The sequence below is a fragment of the Mustela nivalis genome, assembly GCF_964662115.1.
Source record: "Mustela nivalis genome assembly, chromosome: 19".
NCBI classification, from domain to species: domain Eukaryota; kingdom Metazoa; phylum Chordata; class Mammalia; order Carnivora; family Mustelidae; genus Mustela; species Mustela nivalis.
In genome coordinates, this window is record NC_139038.1 from 38193126 (window position 1) to 38217576 (window position 24451).

At 63.0% G+C, this 24451-nt stretch overlaps 4 protein-coding genes and 1 long non-coding RNA gene across 29 annotated transcripts in view; 3 read left to right on the forward strand and 2 right to left on the reverse strand.

Moving 5' to 3' along the window:
• Positions 1 to 29: 29 nt before the first annotated feature.
• On the forward strand, positions 30 to 7170 carry CCDC154 (coiled-coil domain containing 154; the record flags this gene model as incomplete). Its single annotated transcript, XM_082713983.1, has 18 exons — positions 30 to 190; positions 412 to 529; positions 858 to 1171; positions 1264 to 1453; positions 1577 to 1629; positions 1902 to 1997; positions 2318 to 2441; positions 3883 to 3984; positions 4071 to 4199; positions 4271 to 4395; positions 4598 to 4712; positions 4803 to 4940; positions 5505 to 5624; positions 5700 to 5776; positions 6008 to 6125; positions 6419 to 6505; positions 6739 to 6926; positions 7025 to 7170. 18 exons carry the CDS (start codon positions 30 to 32, stop codon positions 7149 to 7151), a joined length of 2382 nt encoding a protein of 793 aa, XP_082570109.1. The 3' UTR covers positions 7152 to 7170.
• A 681-nt stretch (positions 7171 to 7851) lies between these two features.
• On the reverse strand, positions 7852 to 9811 carry PERCC1 (proline and glutamate rich with coiled coil 1). Of its 2 annotated transcripts, none has more exons than XM_082713840.1 (2): positions 9723 to 9811; positions 7852 to 8750 (listed from the first exon to the last, which is right to left on the reverse strand). In XM_082713840.1, the coding sequence occupies exon 2, from the start codon at positions 8712 to 8714 to the stop codon at positions 7959 to 7961; it is 756 nt and encodes a 251-aa protein (XP_082569966.1). In that variant the 5' UTR covers positions 8715 to 8750; positions 9723 to 9811; the 3' UTR covers positions 7852 to 7958. The 2 variants fall into 2 exon arrangements, with proteins under 2 accessions (XP_082569966.1, XP_082569967.1); XM_082713841.1 differs by lacking the exon at positions 9723 to 9811 and adding an exon at positions 9623 to 9704.
• A 4170-nt stretch (positions 9812 to 13981) lies between these two features.
• LOC309854508 lies at positions 13982 to 15611 on the reverse strand. Its single transcript, XR_014306266.1, has 2 exons — positions 15527 to 15611; positions 13982 to 14468 (listed from the first exon to the last, which is right to left on the reverse strand). It is a non-coding gene; the product is annotated as an uncharacterized lncRNA (long non-coding RNA).
• UQCC4 (ubiquinol-cytochrome c reductase complex assembly factor 4) lies at positions 14466 to 18122 on the forward strand. Its single transcript, XM_082713768.1, has 2 exons — positions 14466 to 16127; positions 16204 to 18122. The coding sequence occupies exons 1-2, from the start codon at positions 16060 to 16062 to the stop codon at positions 16568 to 16570; spliced, it is 435 nt and encodes a 144-aa protein (XP_082569894.1). The 5' UTR covers positions 14466 to 16059; the 3' UTR covers positions 16571 to 18122.
• A 1357-nt stretch (positions 18123 to 19479) lies between these two features.
• UNKL (unk like zinc finger) overlaps positions 19480 to 24451 on the forward strand; it is a gene marked incomplete at its 5' end in the record, with an annotated part of 41625 nt that continues 36653 nt past the window's right edge. For 4 of the 24 annotated variants that reach the window (XR_014306241.1, XM_082713628.1, XM_082713653.1 and 1 more), the window contains 2 exons: positions 19480 to 19606; positions 20619 to 20828. Coding sequence is in view for 5 of the 24 variants with exons in the window: in XM_082713628.1 (XP_082569754.1) it covers positions 19530 to 19606; positions 20619 to 20828 (287 nt within the window). Of the gene's footprint in view, positions 19607 to 19804; positions 19821 to 20618; positions 20829 to 23981; positions 24182 to 24451 lie in introns of those variants that run through there. The other 20 variants (XM_082713634.1, XM_082713636.1, XM_082713639.1 and 17 more) reach the window with 18 other exon arrangements.

Consider the following 24451-nt stretch of genomic DNA (forward strand, 5'->3'; position numbering starts at 1 on the left):
GCAAGGAATCTGGAGGCACTGTGCAGCCCATGCCTGTGGCCTCCACCCTCCCCTGGCTCCGGGGGCGCCCTGTTTGTGCCCTCCTGCCAGCCGGCCGTGAGCACCTGCACGTCCCTCCCACCCAGGCGCCCGGCTCTCCCAGCCCTGTCTCCTGGGACAGTGACCGCTGCCCACGCCAGCTGGCTCTGCGGTGCCCCTCAGATCTTTCTGGCAATGGGCAGTTGGGGCCGTGGGGGGCCGGCAGGGTCGAGGGCCCAAGTTCCATTGGCAGTTGGCCCATGAAGTCACGAGGTTCTGGTGAGAGAAAGATGGTTCCAGAAGAGCACCTGCCGCTCGTTTGCCGCGCTGTTGTCCTGGAAGGAGCGACATGAGGGCAGGCGCGTCCTCCTGACACCCCACGCGCCCCCCAAGGCCCCAGAGCCTTCCAGGCCCACCTGCCCTTCCTTCCTCCGGCTGCCCTGGTGTCCAGCGCTCGGCAGCCGTGGGTGCGAGGCCCAGGGCCTCTGGCCAGTGGCTGAAGCCGTACCAGGTGAGCCTGGTGCCAACAGGGGCCAAGCCAGGAGGCTGGTCCAGGGAAGGGCCTGTGCGGGGGTGCACTGTGGGCCTCCCGGAGCAGCTCTGTTTCCTGACCCCTCAAGGAGCCATACTGCCCCGGGGGCTCGCTCTGGCGCGGGGCAGGCAGGACACTGTTGTTTCTGCTTCCTGGTGCTGTGAGTTCTCAGGCGGGGGTCTGGGCCTCTCTGAGCACGAGCTCCCCGTTGAGGGGGAGCAAGAGCGGAGCTCCTGCCCACCCCCCACCCCCCACCGCCTGGGCCAGCCTGCGTGACTCAGCCGACGGGCCAAGTTGAGCCCAGTAGACACTCTCAGCCGATCACTGCAGTGACTTTGGTCCCCGTCATCCTGAGCCCCACCTAGGAGCCGGCACCCATCAGCCCGGGAGCCACCTTCTTGCAGAGCTGGATGCTAGCACCCCGTCGTCGGGGGCTTCACCCCCCTCCCAGACAAGCACTGTCACCCTGGGAGGCCTAGGGCTCTGCCTGGAGGAAGAACTGGCCAGCCCCGAGCTCTTGAGTCTGGAGGAGATGGGGAGGCATGAGTCGAGCCCCCTGGCGTCCGCCACCTCCCTCCCGGAGCGGGACTCCCCCAAGCACTGGACGCAGCCGGAGCAGTGGTGAGCCTGGGCAGGGCTGGGGAGGGACAGCTGGGCCGTGCCCGCCCCCCGGCAGGCGGGGCCCAACTCAGCCTGCTCCTCGCCCCGGCCAGGGTGGCCGACTTGCAGGCTGAGGTGGCGTCCCTGCGGGGACACAAGGAGCGCTGCGAGCGAGCGGTGCTGAGTCTGCTGCGGGAGATGCTGCAGCTCCGAGCCTGCGTGCAGCTGCAGGATGCCGAGCTCAAGAGGCTGCGGCAGGACCTGCGGCCAGCAGCCCAGGCTCCTGAGAAGGAGGCCCTCGAGGTGAGCAGCCGCTGTGCCCACCCAGAGTCGAGCTCCCCTGCTCCCAGGACACCCCGCGCCCAGCTCAGGCCCCCGTCTGTGTTGGCCGGGCCGCGAGGCTTAGCCTCCCCTTCCTCCTTGCAGTTCCCCAGCCCCCAGAACCAGAACCAGAACCAGATGCAGGCCCTGGACAAGAGGTACCCCCCACCCAGTGGTGCAGGCGTAACTGGGAGGCTGGGGGCTGGGGAAGGCGGCGACTGGGGCGGGACCCCAGGGCATCTGCCTGTCCCTCCTCCTTATCTTGCTCAGGGAAGCCGTGTGCAACTGCAGCCCAATTCAGAGGTCTGGCTTTGCGTGACCGTGGCTGGGGGCCTGCAGCTAGGGTCCCTGGGCCAGGACCCTGACCCTCAGAGGCAGCCAGGAGGGTAGGCCGTGCAGGCCCCAGACCTAAATGGCCCTTGTGTGTCAGGCTGGTGGAGGTGCGGGAGGCCCTGACCCAGATCCGGAGGAAGCAGGCGCTGCAGGACAGTGAGCGGAAGGACACCGAGCAGGAGGTCAACCTCAGGTGGGTGTCGCCGGCCTCCCTCGGGAGGGGCTGTTTCGGGACCCACCCTGTGTGGGCACCAGGAATGGAGGTGCAAGCCCAGATGCCCTACATCCTCCCCCATCCAGTCGCGCTAGCCCAGGCCGCTCTGGGCTCTCCACCTGGGGCCACGGAAGTCCGTGTCTTGCCCTTGTCTCTGATTGCTCAGGTGGGGTTACCCCACCTGCCTCGCCAGCCTGTAGGTCAGCCTGGGCCCCCCAGTGGCAGGCCTGGGCCCAGGAAGCATTCACAGTGTCTCAGGGCCCCGGTGGGGCGGCTGGGACCTGCGGCTGTTGTCCTAGGCTGGAGGAGCTGGCCGGGAAGCTGGAGCGGGAGGAGCAGTTCCGGGAAGCGGCCTGCAGCGCCCTACAGAGGAGCCAGGAGGACGCCAGCCACAGGGTGGACCATGAGGTGGCCCAGATGCAGGTACCAGGAGGGAGGCTGGGCCCAGGGCGACCGGGCAAGCCGTCCTTCCCAGCCATGTGGTGTAGCCCAGGGCGTGGGGGGTGCTCCCGAGGACCTGCACCGTCCAGTCCGTGGCCACCAGCCTCAGGGGGCTCTGTCTGCAGGGAGCCAGCATTTCAGTTCCCTCTGTCCCATGAGCCACGTGTCAGGGACCCCACGGCCGTGTGTGGCCCGTAGCTGCTGATGTGGGCAGAGCCAAGATGGAGCTCATCTGTCAGCACCGACGTTCGCTCCCTGGTGGCGTCTCTGCCCCTGGTCCTTGCCCCCCGTCCTGTGACTGGCACCCAGATCTGGAGACAGAACGTCGTAGGCCTGCAGCCCCTTTCTCAGCCATTCCTGGGGCGGCCCCACCCCCGGGCTGCAGCAGGATCCCCTCCTGCTCGAGACGCAGCCTCTTTAGCTCTGCAAACAGAGCCCGGGGGCCTCAGCGCCCGCCCAGCGCGCCCAGCTGCTGCCCACATAGCTTGGCTGCCCAGCTTCGGTGGCTTTCCCCTCGCCGCTGCCCTTTGGGGAGCTCGTGTCTTGGCTCCGTTGGGACACTGTGCCCCACTGGGACCAGGAGCTCCGAAAGGCCCCAGGCCCAGGGATTCCTGGTGCTCCAGGCACGGGCAGGGAGCACAGCCATCCCGCACCGCCCCCTAGGCCAGGGTCAGCAGGCCGTGACCACCACCGGTGTTCGCCAAGCTGGATCGGCACATGGCCCCACCCATTTGTTACGTCCGGCTCATTTCTGGGTCTGCCCTGGGACACTGGGCATAGACCCCACATCCTCGGGCTCCTTGCAGAAACGGCCTGCTGACCCCCTCCGCAGAGCACCCTCACAGCATGGGAGGGGCTGGCAGGCGCTCAGGGCGCAACCCCCGTGGCTGTGGGAGCTGGAGCACCGGTCTTGACACCGCAGCTCGGACACACTCCAATCCGTGATGCAGTAGGAAGGGGAGGAGAAGGAGGGGCTGTGGGCCCCGGGGCTGAGGACGTCGTGTGCGCACTGATGTGCGGGTCTGCGAGCTCATGGGCGCACATGTGCACGCGGCTACCCTGACGGAGGCTCCCACCTTGGGACGCGATGCAGCATCTGCCATCTGCCCAGGGCAGCGTCCGTGGTCACCGCGAGTACCATCCATGGTCTGGGTCCCCACAAGCTTTACCTGTGGGCCCGTCACAGCCCCCTGCCTGGCCCTTGGGGAGGACACGTGGGCCTTGCCTTCCTAAGGAGGATGTGGTGGGAGCAGTGCTGCGAGGCTCAGGGCATTAGGGGACATGGCCTGGGGTCGACACAGTCGAGCCAGGACACAGAGCAGTCCGAGCTCACCCTGGGTCTGGGGCGGGGGCGGGCAGGGCAGGGGCTGGACGAGGCCAGGAGGATGGTCGGACCCCACGGCTACCGCACTGATTCCCACAGGCCCAGGTGACCAAGCTCGGCGAGGAGATGAGCCTCCGCTTCCTCAAGAGGGAGGCCAAGCTGTGTGGCTTCCTGCAGAAGAGCTTCCTGGCCCTGGAGAAGGTGGAGGCCCTGGGCCTACGGCTGGGCCGTGCCCCCCACCCCCACACCCTCTCTGCTCACAGCCGGTGGGGCTGGTCTCCCCACAGAGAATGAAGGCCTCAGAGAGCACCCGGCTGAAGGCAGAGAGCAGCCTGCGGGGAGAGCTGGACAGCCGGTGGCAGAGGCTCCAGGAGCAGGCTGAGGAGCGTGCGCAGGCCCTGCAAGGGCAACGCCAGGTGGGCAGCCCAGGGCTGGGGGTGGCGGCGACGGGGGCAGCGGGGGCTCAGGCCTGCCTCTCCCCCCACAGCAGGAAGAAGGCCGCCTCCTGGAGCAGTGCCGGGGCCTGGACCAAGCCGTGATCCAGCTGACCAAGTTTGTGCGGCAGAACCAGATGTCGCTGAACCGGATCCTCCTGGCCGAGCAGAAGGCCTGGTGGGTGTCCCCGGTGCCCAGCGTCCTCGGACAGGGGCTCCCATCCGCCCCGCGGAGGACTCTGCACTCACCATTGGACGCAGCCCCGTCCAGGGGGGCTCCCTGATCATTCTCCATCCCCTGCTCCCTGGGGTTCTCCCGAATGGTTCCAGAGCTGGCCCGACCCAGCTGAAGGACAGTCTGTGTTGGCACCAACCCCCAGGGACAGCAAGGGGCACCTGGAGGAGACCCGGGCCGGGGAGCTGGCCGCCTTCCTGCAGGAGAGCCTGGAGGCCGGCCAGCTGGCCCAACAGGAGGCCCACAGCGCGCTAGAGCTGGTGAGGGCGGTGGGGGCCGGGTCCGTGACCCCGGGGCCGCCGCCACCCCAGGCAGCCCCACTCAGCCCACCCTCCCCTGCCCACCCGCAGCTCCGAGAGAAGAGCCAGGCTCTGGAGGTGTCGCTGGCTGAGCTGGGGAAGCAGGTGAAGGACCTGAGCGACCATTTCATGGCCCTGAGCTGGAGGCTGGACCTGCAGGACCGGACGCTGAGCCTACGGCTGAGCGAGGTGAGCACGGCAGGCCCACTGGGGCCCTAGCGCACAGCGGCTTCCACGGCAGGGCTGCAAGCCCTCGCCCATGGGCTCTTTCCTCTTCTTCGTCATGACGTCATCGACACAGTCCCCACGCCGTGCAGTCTACCCTCGTGAAGCCCGGGGTGTGGCAGCTCCTTGTGGATCCGGGGCTGAGCAGCTGTCTTGTCCCCACGGAGGAAGCTTCACGCGGCGAGCAGCCCCTCCCACCCGCAGCCCCCGGCGACCCGCAACCTGCCACCGGCCTGTGGGGATTCGCCTGTTTTGGACGTTGCCTACAAAGGCTCGCACGTGGCACATGCCCAGTCTGTGTGTTGTTCCACTGATGGACCCCGGGGTCACCCCCTCCCGCAGCTGGGGGAGGCCATCTGTCCCCATCTCTGCTGACTCTGTGTAGGTGGGGGCCAAGCCAGGCCTCCCTGGTTCCGCTCAGCCTGGACTACCCAGGTGGCCCCATTGGCTCCAGGGGCCCCGTCGATCTGTCCCTCTTCATCCCCCTCCATCCCCCAGCTCTGGCCCTCACTGGTGTCTATGTTCCAGGCAAAGAGAGAGTGGGAAGGCTTGGAGCAGAGATCGCGGGAGGGCCTGGCCCGGTGTCAGAAGGAGGCCGAGGCACGGCTGAGGGAGCTGCGGGAGCGAGTGGACAGCCTGCCCCACCAGGTAGGTGAGGGCTGGAGGCGCGGCTCCCCAGCCCACCAGCTCCTGGGCTACCCACCCACCCTGCGTGCGTTGCAGATAGAGGTCGTCTCTGACAAGTGCGTCCTGCACAAGAGTGACTCGGACCTCAAGATCTCAGCGGAGGGGCGAGCCAGGTGAGGCCACGTCCGCCGGACAGCAGGAGGGAAGCTGCGGCTCCCCCAGCTCTGGGCTCAGCCCCCACCCCGGGGCAGCCCGCACAGTCCTCGAGCTTTGCCGTCCATCACCTGCCGGCAACCCCCCAGGTCCCACTGGAGAGGTGGCAAAGTGGAGCACGCACCCCTGCACCCCTGCCTTCCCCCTCCCCCTGCCTCTGGGCTACCACCCAGAGCCTCCTGTTCTGACAGAGAGTTCGAGGTCGGGGCCATGCGGCAGGAACTGGCCACTCTGCTCTCGTCTGTGCAGCTGCTCAGGGAGGGCAACCCCGGGCGGAAGATCGCCGAGATCCAGGGCAAGCTGGCCACGGTACCCCGGGGGCCTCCACGCCCGTCCCGCTCAGCAGAGGGGGCCCCGGGATGCCCCGGATCCCAGACACCCTGAGGTTCAGTGGCTCACAGAGCCAGCATGCAGTGGGGCACCTGTCTGGCACCTCACATGCCAGGGGTGTCCTCATGGTGAAAGGAGCCGGCCTGAGTGCTGGCCAGGACCACCGGATCACCCCCAGGGGCCCAGACCCCGCTGCAGGGGCCTGGGGTGGGGGCTGCCCTCACGCAGGCTAGCACACCACAACCGAGCCGACGAGCAGGGGCCACGTTCAGTTCCAGAACCAGATAATGAAACTGGAAAACAGCTTGCAGGACAGCAAGACTATCCAGAACCTCAAGTTTAATACAGAAACCAAGCTGGTGCGAAGTGGTCCCTGCACTTGGGGGGAGCTCCTGGCCCCCTACCCCTCCTTGCCGGGTCCCTGGTTCTGTGGGCATTCCCATGCCCATATGTCTGTGTGTCTGGCCCGAGCAGGGTTTCCTGGTAGATAAGACCCTGTTTTGTCAGAGAGAAATCCAGGGCTGTCCTGTCCCCCGAGGGCCGGATGCCTGGGTTCCTGCAGCAGCTGCTCCTCACACGCCCTTGTCCGCAGCGCATGGAGGAGACGGCCAGCCTGCGTGAGAGCATCCTTCGTCTACGGAGTGAGGAGGGCCCCTGGGCCCTGACGCTGGGCAGCAGAAGGGTCCTCGCAGCCCTGGGGAAGCAGCAGTCCTTCGTCAAGGACACGGCTGCTGGAGAGGTGGTCCCTGTGAACCGCTGGGGCGTGTATCAGGCCGTGAGGTGGGCTATGGGGAGCTGCTGTCTGGAGACTCCTCCGGGTCTGGGGTGGTCCTGGGAGGCCCCAAGGCCAGCGGACCTGAGCCGCGTTTCCTGGGCAGGTGGCTTCAGTGGAAGGCGGTCCTCCTGAACCTGGTGGCCCAGCGGAGGCCAAGCGCATTCCTGGAGAAGTCCTTCCGCCAGGAGCCTTCCCGCCAGCTCATGTCCTTGCCCCTTGCCCAGAAATAAAGGTGCCAGCTCCCGTGGACCTGAGTCTGAGCTCCTTCCCAGGAGGGTCCGTTCCCCTGTCTGAGGCCCAGCCGAGCTGCAGGCCCGCCACCGTCTCAGGCTGTCCTGCCCATAGCCGCAGAGTCCCGGAGCCCTGCCTGCTCCTGGTAGGCCCTTTGGAGGGCCAGTTGGTCCAGGCTTGGGGTCTTGGCCCCTGGCCCTCGGTGGCTGGCCAAGCCCTTCACACTGAGGTGGCGAACCTGGAAAGCAGCTCCGTCTGCCCTACCATAGGGAGCAAACTGTGTGTTTGCTCACACCCTCGCGTAGTGCCCCTTCCTCCTGCCTCCAAGAACACTGTTGCTCATCCCACGGGAGCTGGTCCTGCCACCTGCTGTGGGGCCTGAGGGAGGGGCAGCCTCAGGACCAGCCAGGCGGGCGGCTGCCGACCTGAGACCTCAGGGCAGGTCTGGTGGGGCCAGTGGGGGGCACAGTGTGGGGCACAGTGTGCAAACCACCTGAGCCCACCTGCCCTCCCATCCCAGGGGCAGAGCTCCTAGGGCTAAGGGCCAGGCTGTCTGAGATGGTGTCTCCCGCCTGTTCCCTGCTCAGGGGTCCTCTGGTGGTGGCAGCTCCAGGCCCCAGGAGGAGCCTGGCCTAGCCTCCCCAGGCCTGGGACATCCCTCCCTGAGCTGGCTTGTCCTGCTGGTGGCCGGCCACCTTGGTGGGACGGCCCCTGGGGCTCCAGCAGAGAGAGCAGTGACAGGCTGCGCCCCTGAAAGAAAGGCAGTGCCTGCTGCCCCTGGTGCCCCACGGACCCTGACCCGCTCACTAGGCCTCGGCCAGTGGCACCCCGTCCAGGGCCTGGGGGGCCCCTCCCCCGGGTATCTCAGGGCCAGTCTCCACCGACCAGCTGGCCAGCAAGTCGCTGAAGTCAGGTGTGCCAGGGTGGAGCAGGCCCAGGGGGCCCAGGGCCGGCTCCTCCCAAAAGGAGAGCGGCAGCTTCCTCTGGGCCATGGGGACAATGTGGCCATACTTGCGCTCCAGCCGGAGCCGCCTGCCGGCCGGGGCCCCAAGCACTGGGTACTGCCGCAGCCCGTAGTCGAAGAGCTCGGCCAGCGGCCCCAGCCCGCGAGCCTGCCCCTCGGGACCCCTGGGGGAGAGCACTCCGGGCTGCGCAGCCTCATCGCCGTCTGGGGGCCCAGCCGGAGCCGGGCGTGCCGGGTCAGCACACTGGAGGTCCTCTGCGTGGACGTCACTGGCGTCAGGGTCCTGCCCCCCGTCCTTGCGGCCGAAATACCGCTGGATGTCGCCGCTGATGAGCTCGGAGAACCGCAGCAGCCGCAGGGGTGTTTCTGGGCTGCTGGGGCCCCGAGGAGCTGCTTCTGGGGCCCAGCCCGAGGCCAGGGGGCCTGGGCTCCTACCGCCCAGCCCCGCAGCCTCTGGCACATCCTCCTCCTCCTCCTCCTCGTCCTCATCCTCGTCCTCGGAGGTCTCCTGGGGCTCCGGGTCTGAGGGCAGGAAGGGCCGGCGGGCTGCCAGGGGCAGCTGGAAGTCGCACAGAGGCCGGATCACGCCCGCGGCCATCTCCTCCAGCCCGCGTCTCCGGGGCAGCAGCTGTGGCTGGGGAGGGAGGCAGAGGGCGGATAGGTGAGCCTTCAGGTCCCCAGGCCTGTGTGGCCACCGCTGAGCCTGGAGCAGGGGCCACGATCAGAAGCCAGGGATGTGTGGAAAGACTAGGGCCATGGGCGTCGGGGGTGCAGAGGCGGTTCCGGAGCAACAGGCCGGCCCACCGGGGCATCTGCTCAGGTGCTGGCCAGGGGCACCCTGGGAGCAGGGCCTGGCTGCCCCAGTCAGTGCTCTGGGTCCAGGTCCCACAGCCCCTTTGGCTTCGGGGGTCTCACGGGTGGAGGGCCCCGGCCCCAAGCTGGGTGCTGTTTCCCCCCAACCCCCTGCACGGTCTGATGCTATGGATCCAGCGGGGCTGCTGGTGAGAGCCCCGGGCCCCTGGGGTTTGGAGAGTTGGGCGGGTTAGCAGGAAGCAGGGAAGCTGTGTGGGCCTGGCACTCAGGGCAGGGCTGGCGGGGTGGGATTTGGGGAGCTGACAGAGACAGGGCTGGTCTGAGGCCAGACGGGGCTGCCTCTGAGTGTTGGTGTGCTCTGGGCCCCGAGGACGAGTACGAGGGAGCGGGGGGGACAGCTTGCAGCCGGGAGGGCCTTTCTGCCTCCTGGCAGGACGGGAAGAAAGGGAAAGTGGTGTGAAGGAGAGGGGGGCTTGCTGCTTGTCAGAACCCCCACCCCGGGAGGCTCACTCTTCTGCCTACAGCCGTCCATCCACACTGGGCTCTGGCTCTCGCTCACAAGATGGGGAGGGGCTCTTCCCTGCCGGGGACCCCCTGGGCCCAGCACTGGGCTGTGGGGAAGCTGACGTGGGTGCCCTCCTTCTCCAGCCCCGCCTCTTGCCCTCCTGGTGGGTGGGTGGTCCCATAGCCCACCTGGCCCAAAGGCACAGCGCCTTCCAGAAGAAGGGAGGTGGCCAGGTCCCCGCGGCCAGCGCCAGCACCCTTCCTGCCCGCCCCCCAGTCCGGCTCCTACCTGCCGAGGCCTGCAGCTCCCGCGGGGCAGGCCCACCTGCACCTGGGCTCAAGCATTTATAGCTGGGCTCCTCGGCCGGCCGGGCTGGCAAATATTTGGCGACTGCATTGTCATCGCAGACTGGGCAAATAGAGCCCGTTTGCTTTAGCGCCCAGCAACCAGGGCCCCGCGGGGGGAGCCTCAACCTGCCCGGGGACCGTGGAGTGTTTGCTGCGGGCCCAGCTGGCTCACACCCGGGGCCGAGGACCCTTATCTCTGCCACTGATTGGGACCCGGACCAAGCCTTGTCAAATAGGCGGAAAATTAAATTTCATGCTATTTTGACTTCTGGAGTAGGCTCCTCTAGAGGACATCCTGCTTCTGTGGTTCTCTGGGTAAATGGTGCTCCTGGCTGGCGGGCGGAGCCGGGCAGGCCTGAAACAGGAGGCTGGGGGACCCCCGGCCAGGGCCCAGGTGGTGGGCTCCTATGCAGCGGGCCCCATCCAACCACCGGGCCCTCCGGGGAGCTGTGACAGGTCCCAGCCATCCCAGAGTTGCCAGTGTGTTTGCAACCAACCCGATTCAGCCCCTGCACCCCCAACACAGTGCCTCACCCCCAGGGTCCAAACTGGTCCCACGCCACTGCCCCCGCCCCCCACCGCAGAGCCCACCTGGGGACCTCCCCATGAGCCCCTCCCACACACACACACACACACACTGAGTTACAGCCAACACCATCCCAGGACCCCGGGCGGTGCCGCCTGAGACTGCCTGACCGTCCTGGGGACACAGTAGCCAATCACCCAAACGGGGGGTCCAGGAGCAGCAAAGGGGTGTCGTCCAGGGGAAAACCCATGCTTCCTTCCCAGTGTCCGCAGTGGGGCTCCTTGGCTGCAGATGGGTCACCCTAACCTCTGCCTCCATTTGTGCACGGCCGTCCCATGGGAGTCTGGGTCCCAGTTTCTTTCCCCCAAGGACACCCATCATTGGACTCAGGGCCCACTGGGATCCAGTCTGACTTGGTATTCACGACTGCAGCTGCAGACACGCGTTTCCGCAGGAGAGTCCACCCCGAGGTTCCGGCAGACGAAGTTTGGGGGACAGCCATTCAGCGCACGTGGCCCCTGCTAGCTGCCTCGCTCCCAGCTGGGGGTCTCCAGAGACCCGTTGGCCTTGGCTTGAAGCCACCGCTGCCTGTGGGCCAGCCAGGTTCTGAGGGCAGGACGGCAGCCCCCTCCCTGCTTGGCGGGTCCCTGGTCCCGATCTTCTTCCCACCAATGGGGGCTCACCCTTCTGGGGACGCCTTCGCAGTCATCCCTGGGCCTTTGGCCTTGGCTCCAGTCTCTGCTCCCTTCAGACAGGAGACAGCACCTCTCCTACCTAGTGACCCTCCATTACGTGAGCTGTGGGCACAGACAGGGGTGGGCCTTTCCTGCAACCAGAGGCCATGGGGGCATTGCTGCGGGCATTTCTTGGGCATTTGGAGGGCCCACTGGAGGAGTCATAGGACACCCGGCTGTGCGGAAGTGACAGGGAGTGAAGCGTGTGGCCCCAGCCAGGCTGGTAACTTGCTGTGGATGGGTCCTTGGAGCCTCCTATCTCTCCCAAGCAGGTTGTCTGCCTGGGCCGGGGCCTTGCAGAGAGAGTGCAGGTGTGTGTGGCACGCCAGGCCTCCCTATGCCTGTGGTTCGTGGTTCCTGGATCGTAACGGCCCCTTCCCCACGTCCCAGGGCGCGGCCAGGACACAAGTAAGCTGTCTCATGAGTTCAGTCTGCACTTGGACCCCGGTACCCAGAAACCGACCTCAGGCACAGCCACAGTTCTGCCCCGAGACTCTGGGTTCGGTGACACTGTTGTCCAGGCTCTGGCCGGGGGAGTGGCCCTCCCCAGCAGCTGGTGTCCCCTCAGACCCAGCACAGTGAGCCTCAGCCCTGCTAGCCAGGATCCCAGGGCGGGGCCCCACAGGTGCGGGGACTGCGACCACAGCACCCCCTGCTGCTCCTCGGGAAGGACTAGGGCCAGGACCTGGGAAGCAGGTGGGCTGGGGCAGGTGTGGCCCCAAGGACCCGAAGCGGGTGCAGTATGGGTGGCAGCTCCAGGAGGGCCTTTGGGCTCAGTCTCCAGCCCTCCTCGGTGCCCTGTCCGGGCTAGGCAGAGTGGGGGTGCTTCTCCCGTACCCTGCCAACGAGAACATTCCCCCCTACCTCCGTGTGTCCAGAGGACGGGCTTCAGGAAGGTTGTTGTCTGCTGGGCACTGGATGGGACCAGGAGTTCACTTGGCCATCTGTGCGAAGAGCAGGTGTCTCCGCAGAGGAGACAGCCTGGAAAGGCCTCGGCGACGAGGAGCTGGCACCCTGTGTTTAGGGGACCCCACAGAGATCCGTACCCCAATCCCTAGGGACTGTGGACATGTCACATCACTGCACTAGCCTCAGCAGTCAATGCTAGGGTCCCACAAAGCACAGCCCGAGAGTGTGAAGGTGGGAGACAAACATGAGAGGGACTGAAGAATCAGATCTGAGGTCTTAGTAGGGTGTGGTGAATTACCCCCGTCCTTGCCACTCCTGCTTCTGAGCCACGTTCAGGAGGAACCGGGAGTCCAGCGACTAGAGGTTGGACTCTGGCTTTTGTTACTGGCAAGGCTGGGTTTGTGGAGACGCACTTTCTCAGAACCACTGCGTACCCAAGTCCAGCTAGGTGTTGGGTAGCCAGGGCCAGGCCAAGTAACATAGGTGTCCCAAGCCCCCTGCTCCCATTGGGACCATTGCAGTGGGCCTGGAACTGATGCACTCGGGCTCGGGCCCCAGAACATGTCCGAGCACCTGCTCCCAGCCAGCTCTGGTGTGGTAGGCCTTACAGAGCTCTACACCCTCGCTGCCCCCGCCAGCCCCTGCTCCATGGTCAGGCCTCTGTCCCTGGAAAGAGTCTCTGCTCATTGGAAGGCGAAGGCGGGGACCTGCTTGTCCCCACGCACCCCGTATTGATCTTCCTGGGGAAAATCAATAGCCCCAATATGTCAGCTCTCAGGTGAACCAGCCCTGCCCATTAGGGAGACATTAGACCCCGAGAGGTTCTTCTGTGTGCTTTGAGATAATGAAGGCCGAGGTGTCAGTTTATGCCCTGAGGGGGTGGGGGAGGGGACTCAGACCAGAGCGGGCAGCACTGCAGGCTCAGGCTCCAGCACCTGTCATCCAGCGCCCTGGGTGGGGAGTGCTGGGGTTGGGGCGGGGGATGTGGCTGCCTCTGGGGGAGAGCCTTGGAAAGGGCTGTGGGTCATGGACAGGGTCGGGTGAGGGGCTCGGCTCTGGGGTGCTGGCTGGTAGGAAGCAGGAAGCTCTGCGACCACGTCCTGGGGCCGCCAGGGCAAAGCACGACATACTGGGTGATTTAATATGACAGCAAGTCTTCTCTCGGTCTGGAGGCCAGCATCTGAAGTGAGGGTGTCAGCTGGCTCACCCCCCCACCCCGGGGAGGGTCTGTCCTGGGCCTTTCTCTCTCTTCCTTCTGGTGTTGCTGGCAGTCCTTGGCGCTCCGTGGCTTGGGGACTCTCTGCGTGGCCTCCCCCATGTGTCTCTGTGTCTTTTCTGCTTTTCTTAGGAGGACACCAGGCCTTGGATTTAGACCCCCCAACCCGGTGAACTTTGATCTACATCTGCAAAGACCCTATTTCCAAACAAAGTCATGTGCTGAGTTCCAGGTGAATGTGAATTTGGGGGGACAGAGTTCAGCCCGGTCCGGCACCCCAGAGCATCTTACCCAGAAGGAGGGCAGACGAGGTGGGGCTGCCAAGGTCTGGGCGGTGTCTGGACCGTGTGTGCTCACATGTGATTACAGCGGGGCCTTCTTTCATCCCAAGCAGTCCCGCAGTGGCGTGACCCACACTTGTCCTTGCGTGGAAAGATGCTTATGTCCAATAGAGACCCCAGCTATGAGTCCCAGCTCCCAAAGGCCAGGGGCTCTTGCCCTCTTAAGACTCTACACGACCAGGGCACCCAGGAGGCTCAGTCAGTTAAGCTCTGGCCCTTGGCTCAGGTCACAACCCTGGGGTCCTGGGATCGAGTTCTGAAACTGTCTCCTTGCTCAGCTTGGAGTCTGCTTCTTCTTCTCCCCCACCTCTCCCCAATCTCACCCCATGCTTGCTCTCTCACTTAGGTAAATAAATAAAATCTTAAAAAAAAAAAAAAAGAAGGACTGTGTTTTTGCATAGCATTTTCACGATCAGTGGAGACCAAGTGGCAGCAGGAATTGGGGACAGAGGAGTCGTCATTTGGACACATGGATTTGTTTTTTTTTTTTTTTAAGATTTTAAAATTTTATTTATTTGACAAGAGACACAGCTAGACAGGGAACACAAGCAGGGGTAGTGGGAGAGGTAGAATCAGGCTTCGCGCCGAGCAGGGAGCCCGATATGGGGCTCGATCCCAGGATCCTGGGATTGTGACCCGTTAAGGCAGATGCTTAACGACTGAGCTACCCAGGCACCTCCCCCCTTTTTAAAAAGACTTACGTATTTATTAGAGAGAGGGAGAGAGTGTGACCTTGAGAGAGCAAGCATGGGCGTGCACAAGCAGGGGAGGGGCAGAAGGAGAGGGAGGGAGAGAATCCTCTCCAGACCTTCCACTGAGCAGCTCCACCTCCAACCTCAGAGGGCTTTAATTTCCATCTCCTCCAGGAAGCCCTCCAGGCTACACACCAGGATGATTCCAGCCCATTCTCTCATAGTATGAATCCCCTCCACCAATCTGCAGCGGGGGCTCCTGGGCTTGCCTGTGGGTGAGTTGATTAGACAGTGATTTCAGGTGGGGTTCTGAGGTAGAGGAGAGGAAAGCTCTCCGAAGGTCTGATAGACAAGGGAAGTCATTTTAGATTTCTCTATCAGGATGGCGGTACAGAAACTATCTTTAAACCAAAAGCCGGACTTAAGGGCCTGCCACACACACATTGTATGTCTGGCTCCTGAGTGAGCATCCTAAGGGAAAACCCTCTTGCCTTTGAGATGTCAGACACACTCCTGCTGCCTTCCTTGAAGTTAAACCTCGTAATCCTAAACGCAGAGCGATTAGCATATACGCTAATCAATACCCTTCTGAGCTCTTAAAAGCTGTAAAGAACTCTGACTCTGCGAAAACAGTTCATTTCTCCAGAACTCTCTCCCCGAGAAGACCTGTCTCCCGGGCAGCTCTCGGTTTGAATAAAACTTCGTATTTCCTTCGTGTGTTAGAGGGTTCGTGCTGGCCAGTCTGCACGGACAGGGTGGAACAGGTGGGGTGGGGCCCAACGAGGAGGACCTGGACACACAGGTGCCTCTGTTGACACAGCAGCTCTGGACATGGTCCCGGGCTAGGAGCTGAGCTGCCGCCGCGCGCCAGGGCTTCCTAGGCTGGGGGGGACCCGCAGGTGCTGTTGCGTGGGGACCGTCTCCAGCCCGCCACCCCCGCCCTAGTGTCTGGAGAGTCCCCGGAGGGGCAGGGCGGAGACCCGCGCGGGGTCTGGTGTCTCTGCCGGAAGCGGGTGCAGGAAGGAGCAGTCCAGAGGCAAAGACGCCAGGTTGGGGAGGCAGCTTGTCACCGTCCACAGGGCGGCCTCGCCATCTGACTGTGTCACGCAGTCCCCAGCGCCCCTACACGCACCCCCACAACGTCTGTGAGGATGCCTGCACACCTTCCGTGACCCTCTGACGGGAAAGATCAGCAAACCAGGCCCGGTTTTGACACTGAGGACAAAAGCTCCAGCAGCGTCCCTATAGGGCCCAGCAGGGAGCCCCAGGGCAGCCCGAAGGGCGCCCCCCGCCTGACTCGGAAGGGTGACCCAGGAGGGCAGCGTACGTGCGCACGGGGTCCCGCTGGCCCTCGGCGAGCAGGCCCGACGCCCGGGGAGTGCCGTGCGCGTGCCCTGCGGCGCCGGCTGCGGGATCTCGGCCCCGAGGCCGAGCCCTGCGCGGAAACGCCGCCCCGCAGAGAGGTCTGGGTCTAGAGACAGCTCTGCGTACGCTGCACAGGGCAACGCACAGCGCCAGGACGTGGGCGAGGGCCTGCGGTCGCGCAGCCGCACGAATCCCGGGGCTGCGCCTGCACCGTAGGAAGGGTGCGGGGTGCGCGGGGGCCAGTGCCACGATCTCGCTCCAACCCGCCCCTGCACTCAGGGACCTCTCGGCTCCTTCCTCTTCGGGCTGGTAGCGAACTACAGTTCCCGGCACGCCCTTGCGGCCTGGCGTGGGTGGCTGGCTGCGACGGAAGAGGCCGCCCGAGAGTGCGCGTTATTTCCGTCGCGCGACCGGACCCACGTTCTGTAGTCGTGAACAGAGGCCTCGAACGGCGTCCGGCTTCCGGTTTCGCGCGTCGGAAGTGACGCCAACCCGATGCGCCACGGCGCCGAGCGTGGAGGCCGGGTCGCGATGCGCGGCGTCCTGTGTGCTCCGGCGACCGGGTGAGCTGTGCAGCTTCTTGGATCGGCCGAGGGCGGGGGTGACGGGCGGGCGCGCTCACAGTTGTCTCTCTTGCAGGGCCGTCCGGACGCTGAGGTTCGTGCGCTGGACTTCGCGCGCCCAGCCGCCGCCGAGTGGCCGAGCGCAGGCCCCGCCCGCGGCCGAGGAAGAGGACGACCCTGACCGTCCCATTCACTTTTCCTCCAGCCGAGCCCACCCGTCCCGCTGGACGGTGCAGCATTCCCTGGGGAAGGAGCAGCAGCGGGCCTGGTGGAGGGTGTTGCCCTTCAGCCTCTCTCTCATGGCTCTGGTCTTCTGGTGCTTCCTGCGGCAGGAGACCGGCGCGGACCGGTGGCTGAAACAGGTGTTCGGGGAAGAGGAGGCGGAGCCCGGCGAGGGTTCGCAGGAGCCCGGAGCTCGGGCTGCCCACCAGGCGAGGACTTAGCGGGCTGGCGGCGCGGGGACAGCGGGGGACGCGTGGCTGGCGGCGAGGGCACAGGCCGCCGCCCCGACGCTTTGGCCATCGGGTTTGGCGATTCTGCCGCGGTTGCACGCGTCAGCGGAGTGAAGAACTCGGCGCACCGGGCCACGCTGACCCGCGTGGAAGGCGGAGCGGAAGGCCATCCTGTCGGGGCCGGCTCTCGGCCGGACACTGATACCCAGCGGATACGTCCAGAGGACATGGCGTTTCCAGATGCTCGGGAGAAGCCTCGGTTGCGTCGTGCGCTCTTGAATTTGTGGTGTGTCTTTCTACGGCCCGATCGCGTTTCCGAAGCGGTGCTCGTGACACTCGTGATCCCCGGATCCAGTTCGCGGGTCTTTTGTTTTCGGGGACGGAACAGCTGGCGAAAGAGTTAACCTTCCGATTTGCAGTGTACTGTAGTGCGTAGAAATTGTTTTACAAACTAATTGACAGTACATTTTAATTTGGTAATGTGGAATCAAGCCGACCCCCCCCCCTCCCCGTTTGCGTTTCATTTTAGAAAAAGAGAGGGGGAGACTTTTAGTCCTTTCCAGTTCCTTTGTTCTGTTTTTCCAGAGTTGGAACTGAGGGAAGAGATCAGAATGTAAATTGTGGAATTTACGAAGGATGTCGGAAATAATGAACTTCATCAGCTCTACAGAATTTTAGGTTTAACAGTTTTCTGGTGACAGAAAAAGGTCACCAGATTTTCTGAATAGAATAAGACTGATAAGTATTTCTTTTTATTTTTCCTTTTTTTCTCGTGATTTTTTTTAAAAAAGGATTTTATTCATTTATTTGACGGAGACAGAGAGGGAACACAAGCAGTGGGAGTGGTAGACGGGGAAGCAGGCTTCCCGCATAGTAGGGAGCCGGATGCGGGCTGATCCCAGGATCCTGGCATCAGGACCGGAACCAACGACTAAGCCACCTAGGTGCCCCTGATAAGTATTTGTTTTGACAAATTGCAGACAGTATTTTTGGGCATCTAAATGATAGCCTTTTCAAGTAGTAAGTAAGAAACAGCTTGGTTTTTAATTAAATACAAGATGCACTAAAGGAGGATTTTGTTTACTTACGCTTCTAGTGGAAGGTTTTATCTTGTCATGTCATTGGTCCCAAAATTACCTGGAGGTTTCTTTCATTGGTGTGTTTGAAGGCTGCTGGATGCCTGCCAGTGTGCTGGCTTTCAGAAGGGTCTCTGTGAGGGAGTATTCCTCCGGCAGTGTCTGGGCTCAGTAGGGAAATAAAACTGATGCAAGTATGTTCATTATTTAAAGACAGATCAAGGTTTGGAAAAATTGACCTAATTGTAGCTCAGGCTACATTTTTATCCCAGCAGGAGCAAAGAACTAAGCCGTCCTTTCTCTAACCTGGCATGGTTGTTACCTGTTTAATTGTAAACTATTTTGTTGGAGCAAATTGTTCAAACCTGAACCCTTACTTTTCTCTCAGTAGTTCCTGCAGGGGGAAGAAAAAGGCCTAATGAAAAGAATTTTTGTTTTAATTAAAATTAATTCTCATATGACAGAAACAACATGGATTATCTGGAAAAGTTAGATAACCATAGTAAGCAAAAGGAGGAGAATCAGAAACACTAAAAATCCCACCGCCTAGAGCCAGCTGCTGTGAACACTTTGTTGTTTACCTTCCCAGATTGTTTTGTGTGTATAAATACACAGCTTTTCAAAACACAGGGGTGGGTAATCTTTTGGATGAAACATCACGTACTACATGGGAACACATCCTGAGTATTTCTATGGCAGCCGCCGGCGAGGGCGTTTCTGGTTCTGGACTTTACACCCGGGGCACGGTGGGCCTCTTGAGCAGAAGGAAGACCAAGGCGCTGGTGACAGTGGGAGCAGGCCCTCTGGGACCTGGGCTTTTCCAAGGGGCAGGGGAGCTGTTCCCTAAAGCCCTTCATCCTCTCAGTCTTTGTCCCAACCGCCCTCCTTCAAGGGCTTGTCTTGCTGCAGCATTGGAGGGTTTCTGTTCAGAACAGAAAATGCCCACTCTATGGGCTCTGCCTTACTTTCACTTGCTTTTTAAGATAATTTTTAATTTAATTACTAGCTGGGTTGAACATTTTCAGAAGTGTCTCATGCCTCATATTTACAAAACTGCGTGCTCTGAACCTAGGTTCTCCCTCCTGAAGTGCATATCCTCCCTCCTACCCCAGGCTCACCGAGCCAGGACCCTGCTGCTGCTCTGCTGCTTGCTTCCCCGAGAGCCCCCCCCCCCCCCCCCCGCCCCGTGCGTCCGCGTGGTGACAAGAGCGGTGTGTGACTTCCCCTTGACTGTAGGCCTCTTGGATTCTTTCTTAAAATCAGCGTTACTGATACACAATTCACCCACTTGCAGTATGTAATGAAAAAAACGTTTCAAATAGTGACTTGGGGCAGCCATGACCACAGCCTAATTTGAGGACCTGTTCGCAATCCTTAAGAGAAAGCTGGGTACCCGTAAGCAGCGCTGCACGGCCCCCGACATCTCCCACACCCAGCCCTAAGCCACGGCGTCCGGTCCCCGCAGCTCTGCACCCAGCCTGGGGTGGTAGAGTCTATGAAGGAGTGGGCTGTGAGCTGCCAGCCAGCTGTCCCACGCGGGGCACCTGCTCCGGGTCGTGCAGGACGCTCTGCGGGAGGGGCCGGGGTCCGCCTGAGCGCGGGTTGGCGTGAACGCGGACGAGGGGAGCCCGCAGGGGCACAGAAGTGTGCACCGGGGGCGGGGGCGGCGCGCTCGGGGCGTGTCCCTGCGGAGCCGGCGCTGGGTGAGCTCGCCCGGCAGGTCCGGGGTCCACGGGACGCCGGCGGGGGCGGGGCGGGGCGGGGCGGGGGCGGGGCAGGCGGGCGGGGTCGCGAGGGGCTCCTTGCCGGGGGAGATCCGGAGGGGCGGGGGCGGGCCCGCCTGGCGCATGCGCGCTGCATTGTTTTGACTGAAAATGCCGTCGGTTTCGAAAGCAGCGGCGGCGGCGCTGAGCGGGTCCCCCCCGCAGACGGAGAAGCCGACCCACTACAGGTCAGTGGCCGGGCCGGCCGCGGCGGGGACGGGGTCGGGCCGGGGGACGGCCCCGTGCGCCCCCCGGCCCACGCCCCGCGCACCTGGGCCTGGATGCCGCTGCCGGTGCGGCCTGGAGCCCCGCGCTGCCCCCCGGCCCCCGCCCCGGCCTCAGCGTCGCGCCTGGGCTCGGGGCGGGCTGACCGCCGTCCGACGCGGGCTGCAGCCGCCTGAGGTCTGGGGCGGCGGCGCCAAGGTCTGGGGCGGCACCTGGGGGCGGGGGCTGGGGAGCGCGCCAGGAGGCGGGGGTCCATGGGCCTTCGCTGAGGGTTCGGGGGATTGCGGAGAATGAGCCTGGGGGTCGGGGGGAGGGCGGCCATCTGCAGCCGGGCTGCCTCCGTCTGGGATCAGGGATGGCACCAGAGCTTGGGGCTCGGGGCGTGCCTGGGTCGCCGTGTCGCCCCTGAAGTTGGGGGTCGCGTCGGGGGCCGGGATTGGGGGATGCTGCGTACGGCATCCAGGGAATCGCATCCGTGCTGGGGGAAGGGCGGCCGTCTGCACTGGAAGTGGGGGGTCGCGCCTGGGGTCGGGGATGGACGGCCGCGGAGGGAGGGCGGCCATCTGGACTCGGGCTGCCTCTGTCCCCGGTTGGGGCGCTCCCGGGGTCGCTGTGTCGCGCCTGAACTTGGGGTTCACGCCCGTGGCCGGGATGGGGGGTGCTGCGGACGGGGTCTGGGAACTCGCACCCGGGCTGGGGGTAGGGTAGGGCGGCCGTCCGGACACAGAGTGGAGGGTCGCACCTCAGGGCGGAGATGGTTGCCTGCGTTTGGGGTCGGGGACTGTGCCTGAGATGCGAGGGACGCTCTGGGGATGGGGGGCGGCCGTTGGGGTCATCTGCCTTCAGAGTGGGGGCTGCTCCTGAGGTTGGGGCGCCCTGGCTTGCGGGGTCCGGTCCCCGCCCACGAGTCCCCCGATGCCGCCCGCCGGCGGCGGTGGCGGCGGAAGCGACCCGCAACGCTGTTTGTCTTTTTAGGTATCTAAAGGAGTTTAGGACAGAGCAGTGCTCCCTGTTTGTGCAGCACAAGTGCGCCCAGCACAGGCCATTTACCTGTTTCCATTGGCATTTCCTAAATCAGCGTCGGCGTAGACCGCTCCGCAGGCGGGACGGCACCTTCAACTACAGCCCGGACGTGTACTGCTCCAAGTACGACGAGGCCAGCGGCGTGTGCCCCGACGGCGACGAGTGAGTGTGCGCCGCGGCCGGGTGGCCTTCTGCGGAGCGGGTCCTGCCTTCCCTCGGAAGCCTTCCCGCGGCCGCCAGTGGCTTTCCTCTGCCTTTGGGGCTGTGTGTCTCCCGGCGCCCAGAGCTCCGGACCCCCTGCCCCGCCCACGTGGGAACCGGGTCCCCGCACTCCCTGCGTTAAAACCAGCCCTTAGGATGTGCACCTGTTCGAGGCTGTCTGTGGCTGTCGGCCGGAGGGCTGCTGGAATGCTTGCAAATCATATCTGGAGCAGTTCCTTTCTTGTGGCTCAGTCGTCTAACTTCTCTGTAACAGACCGGTAGGGACGTTATCGTATCTGTAGGCTGCCATTTCCGTAGTACTCTTAAAATTTAAGAAACGAAGGTTTTGTTTTGGTTGGCTTTTTTCTTACAAGTTTCTTCATGGTGTTATGAACAGATGTATTTATTCAGCAATATGTAGACTGGGAAACAGGCGAGCGCAAGTCAGAGTATGTGCGTTCGCGGAGTGGGCAGAAATCTGTAGCCGGAGGCTTTCTACTTTTCTCCTGGACCGTTGGGGCAGGAGGATGGCTGGTCCCTCTCTGCCTGGATTGGGGCAGTCTCCCTGGGCCCCAGGGCCTCTGGTAACCACTGCTTGCCCCCCTTCTGTTCAGACCCAGCACTGATTTGGGGGCGGTCCTGCAGGCTCGGTCGCCTGACCCTTTGAAAGGAGCTGGGTCTCCAGGAATGCTCCATTTCCAAGACTGTGTTTGCTCTGCTGCAGGGAGAGCAGAGGGATGTCTGTTGTCCTTCATTTTCCAAAGATGCTCAGGCCAGGGAGGAAACTTTTCATCCGTGTGTTATAAACTTTATACTCTTACACTTACTGCAAGTGTAGTTGAGCTCAAGATCAGTAAGGTTGTTGTCGAGGCAGCTGGAATCCTGCTGAAGAGATGTGCCCTGCTCCTCCCCTGCTGAGATGGTGAGGCTTCTGTGGAGTTTTTTTTCAATTTATTTGACAGAGAAGCAGAATGAGAGAGAGAGAGCGCGCATGAGCAGGATGGAAAGGGCAGAGGTAGAGGGAGAAGCAGTCTCCCCACTGAGCAGGGAGCCCGATGAGGGGGTTTGATCCCAGAACCCTGGTAGCATGACCCGAGCCAAAGGCAGATGCTTTACTGACTGAGCTCCTGAGGCACCCCTGCTTCTGTGAAGTGTTACAAGGGTGTTACTTAATTGTTTCTTGAGCTGATGTTTTCTGCAAACGGGACTTCAGAAGGGACGTGTTTGTCTAGCTGAGGCCTGACATCAGGTCCCACATTTCCTTTGGCCATGTCAGTCACCCCCCCGGCCTTGAGTCCTGAATTACCCCGGGGGGCGGGGGTACAGATGCTTGTCACTGGTGCTAGGGATCCAGTCACCCAGCATGTTTGACCCTGTCCTAGAGAACCAAGTGGCAGTATTCACTAATGCTCTTAATGTATGCGGCCAAAGCCTATTGGAACAGCTGTTTGGGGTTCTGAAGTCTGTGTGTCCTGGTACTGACCTGGCCCCTTTGCTGGGCCTTAGGATGGCATCCCGGCCTCTCAGGATGAAGAGTTGGCAGTGGACACTTACCTGTACGTGGTCATTTCAGCTGGGCTCAGGAATAATTAAGTAGCACACAGTTATTGATTACAGAAATAGTGACATGCGATCTCAGGGACACGGAGGTCATCACAGAATCAGGATGAGTGGGAGTGAGCTGCCTGTTGGCCCTTTTCTGTTGCGGGTGTGTCCGGTGACTGTCCATACAGTGAGAAAGTCACAGGTCTAAGTAAACAGTTTGTCCTTGAGCATCAATCCTTTAGGAAGTGTTTGGTAGCATGCATGTCCCCTGGGGATCTCTCCTTAGTAATTGGTGCTCCACTACATGGGAGAGGGGCTTTCTCATTCCCCACAAGTGGAGTGGCCCAGAGTTTGTCGGGTTTGACTGGTTCACATAGCATCTTCATGGAATTTGTAAGTAGGTTGTGCCAATCTGTTATTTTAAAGCATGAACACCCTGAGAGGGCCGAACCCCTTCAGTCCTTGTCAGGTGACATAAGCATCCAGTGTTGGTCTTAGCGCTGGCTGAGGCCACCTCTCAGCTGAGCTGTGGGGCAGGACAAGACAGAGATGGAGGGATGGCACCCCTGCTGTCACGGCGTTTTCTAAGCTGGCGGTTACCTTCTCCCCTCACTGTTACTTCTCTTCCTGTGGCCCCTCCCCCACCGACACCTCTTTTCCGTGGCGGGTGGTCACCCTTTCCCTCTCGCCATCACCCATTCCTCCAGGGCCCCCTTCTCCCCCCCTGGTGTCGCCAGTGTCCCCTCTCGGTAAACATCCCTCTCTCATCTTCCCCTCCCCAGAGACACCCCGCCACGATCCTCTTCTTTGGGCGGACGAGCCCCCCTTTGGCCCGGGGGAAATCAGTCTCGCGCTCCAGACCCGCGGTCCTAGCTCTCTGGGGGCGGCCCCCTCTGCCGGACACGCCCCTTCCCCCCGGGGCCGGCCACGATTGGCCGTGCGGGTCACGTGCCCCATCCCCGCCCCGCGGCCGGAGCGCGGGGGTCCGCGGCGCGCCGTGTGCGTGGAGCAGTAGACCGAGACGGTAAGAGGTGCGAGAGGCTGCTTCGGAGCTTGGGCTCCCGCCCCGCTGCACCGCGGCCCGGCTGCACTGCGCCGGTGTTCCCTCTTAGAGGATCCGACCCAGGTATTTCTTAGGCCGGGCTTCAAGGAAAGCCACGCCTGTGCGGAGGGTTTTCAGGTCGGCCCCGTCCGGAAAGCAGGTCTGTGTGGACAGCCCCAGGCCCCCGCCGGGCCCGCGGGCTGGTGTGAGTGCTCGCAATGCGGTCGGCCCCTCCCCCTGCCCGAGAGCACGTGCCTGCGCAGGTGTCTTCCTTCAGGTTGGCTTTGGCATAGGAGAGGAAAGGGCTTCGCTTCGCCTGGTTCCGCTGGTTCCGCGAGGCCTCTCATGGAGAAACTTTTCATTGGGGAAACCAGCAGCCCCCAGCTACCCCCGAGTACAGAGTAACCAGTCTCCTCTGCTGACCCTGCTCCTGCCCTGGCGAGTGGCCCTCCCAATCCTTTGATAAGATATGGGCCCGATCCGTTCCTCCAGGGTTCCCCTGGCAGGTCTGGCTCTTGTCCCCACAGCCCCCTCCTCACTGCGCTTGGGGTCTCCGAGGACGCAGGCCCTGGACCAGGTGGGCTGTTGGTGTGTGATTCGGTGGGCTTGCCCCTGGACGCCCAGGTGTTGCTTGGAGCTGCTGTCCTCAACGTCTGCTGCACCACACCTGCCTTCTGTCTGCTCTGCTGTGCTCAGAGACCCGAGTGTCTGCGGTCCCCAGTTTCGGGTGAATTTCCCTGCGGGGTAGCTGTACGCTTGCCCCACACTGGTCTTACCAGTGAACTCTGCTTGGGCGTTTGGGGTGAGGTGAGAGCCAAGGGCAGGTCCTGAAGGTTAGAGCCATGTAGCCCATGGTCATGGGGCTGTGGTCTGGAAGATACAGGCTTTTAGGTGACACATTACCAGCTTGAGGGAATTAGGTGACCAGGTTGGCTTGGGGGAACCCCATAGAGCGAAGGGGCAGGGGTGGAGGAGGCGACCAGGAGGCCGCCCCAGG

Excerpts from the sequence above, each read along its gene's own strand:
- PERCC1 (XM_082713840.1), bottom strand. The coding sequence starts at position 8,714 with ATGGCCGCGGGCGTGATCCGGCCTCTGTGCGACTTCCAGCTGCCCCTG.
- UQCC4 (XM_082713768.1), top strand. The coding sequence starts at position 16,060 with ATGCGCCACGGCGCCGAGCGTGGAGGCCGGGTCGCGATGCGCGGCGTC. Across the intron at positions 16,128-16,203 it reads CTGTGTGCTCCGGCGACCGG|GGCCGTCCGGACGCTGAGGT; the intron begins GTGAGCTGTGCA and ends TCTCTCTTGCAG.